General features: G+C 43.6%; 1 protein-coding gene across 1 annotated transcript in view; it reads right to left on the reverse strand.

The window, feature by feature from the left end:
• Window positions 1-2167, reverse strand: part of unc5da (unc-5 netrin receptor Da) — a gene marked incomplete in the record, with an annotated part of 274340 nt that overhangs the window by 89688 nt on the left and 182485 nt on the right. Inside the window, 1 exon segment of the mRNA XM_014001635.1 lies at window positions 1828-1912. Coding sequence (XP_013857089.1) covers window positions 1828-1912 — 85 coding nt within the window.

The following is a 2167-nucleotide window of genomic DNA, read 5'->3' on the forward strand; positions in this document are numbered from 1 at the left end:
AGGCTAAACAACCTGACAAAGAAGGCTGGTTCTGTTCTGGGGACGACTGTGGAATCTCTGGAGATGATGGTGCAAAGAAGGATATCAAGAACATTGTGGACAACCCTGACCATCCTCTTCATCAGACTGTCATAGAAAGACAAAGTGTCTTCAGTCGGAGGCTTCTTCAACTTCGCTGTAATACAGACGCTACAGAAGATCTTTCCTGCCCACAGCCATCAGCATCTATAATAAGTTTTTAGTTAAATGAGTTACAACAACACCTCATTTCCCTCTGGGATCAATAAAGTATTTTTGAATTGAATTTGAATTTTACCTATGGAATACTCACATTAAGTGTTTTCTTATGTAGGTAAAAATCTGTTTAACAGCCTGTTAAAATACACCAGAATGCAGGAAATGGCATTTACTAATTTAAAAATTTTGGGTCCCCCCAACATTACAAATACTTATTCTTTTTTTTGTCTCTGAATGCCATAAAATTAGTGCCATTATCTGTGGAATTACAAATTGAACATTTGTTTGGCAAATATACATAGCTTTATATTGCCATTGTCATGGACTAATTATTTATATCTGTTTCACCTTGACACTGTCCATCACTCGTATCTTTCTGATAGCTCATTTCGGCTCGTAGTCTGTTTGTTTCCGGACGTCAGGACTCCGCAACGGACTGAACTCTCTTGGTTGATAACAGACTCTTTGGGCTGGGAGCCCAGTCTTAGGCTGCACAGTATATTTGACAATCTGTGATTGGTTGTAAACTGTCACATGGTGTTAACATAACGTTATATTACTGGCTGTATTCTGCTGACAGTCAGTCACAAGCATGCAGAATTTCCTGATTCAGTTCTGTTTGTTTGTCACTCATAATTAAATCATATTTGATTATCACACACGCAGACTTTTCTGGGATTATTCCAACGTGTTTCTGCATTCTTGGTAAATCGTGTCACCACACCATATTTTTCAAATTGTCCTTTTTACAAACCCACCATAAAAATTATGTTATAGATATTAGTTTTGGTGTGCCACCCCTGGTTTTTCAGTGCCCCCCCATGCACCCCCTCCCCCTGAAAAGATTTCTGCAGGCGCCACTGGGTATCTTGCAAATTGAACACAAACATCCTGACATTAGGATTTTGTCTGCTTTAAATCAAGAACACGTCCTAAAAAAGAAAGAAAAACCCTGACGTGTGTTTGTCAGATACCTTTGGAGGCTCCGCTAAAGGAAGTCACAGGTATTGGATTCCTTTTTTCAAACAGGCCTTATCTGTCATGACATTTTCTCCTTAAGCAGGAGCTTTGTGAGAAGAAAGTTACAGAGACAGACTCCATCTGACCAAAACGCAGATATTACCTTTCATTATAACTTCACACGTTTCACAATATTCACTCCTCTAACCAGTCGAGATGGAAAGCGATACTGTCACAGTCATGTCTGCAAACACAAAACAGACTATAGTGCTGAAGTGTATCTTCCTCCACTGAGGTGGTTGCTTACGGCAGTAATGCAATCTGTCTGCAGCTGCCGGTGTGTTTGTGACACACCATGCCCTCCCCTGTGGTGTCTGCACGATGATAAAAGACCTCCTGCTGGGTGGGAACATGTGCATCTGTAAGCACGGATATGTACATTACATGTCACTTTGTAGGCTGCATAAGAGGAGGTGTGTGTTTATTATTGTATGTTTGTGGCACTTTGGCAGTGAGAGGAGCAGACGGCATCACGGGAAGATGGATGAGAGATGCGTCACGAGGGGCTGAGAGATTAAAAGAGAGCAGCCTAGAAAGCAGAGTGGTACCGCCTCGGTAAGAGTCCCTCACCTGCTGTCCTCCTGGTTGATGCTCATGTACATTTCCCAGGTAGTGTCTTCTGCGATCCCCCCATGAGGCACCAGCAGACTGATACCTGCAGAGGAAAGAGGCATGTGAGAGCTGATCGGCACAAGGCCCGACACGCACACACGTGGCACACACCTGCTCAGCTGTCAGGTCTCTTTACCGAGGCTGACAGCCAGAGGGGGTGATGGCCCCAGAAAGAGGTGACACAAGGAAGTCTCAGAGGCCTTGTGAATCAGAGCTGCCAGCACTCTCTTTGTCTCAAACTGACACACTCACACACACACACACACACACACACACACACACACACACACACCGAGAC

This window comes from Austrofundulus limnaeus, unplaced genomic scaffold (assembly GCF_001266775.1).
Source record: "Austrofundulus limnaeus strain Quisiro unplaced genomic scaffold, Austrofundulus_limnaeus-1.0 Scaffold10, whole genome shotgun sequence".
Taxonomy (NCBI): Eukaryota; Metazoa; Chordata; class Actinopteri; order Cyprinodontiformes; family Rivulidae; genus Austrofundulus; species Austrofundulus limnaeus.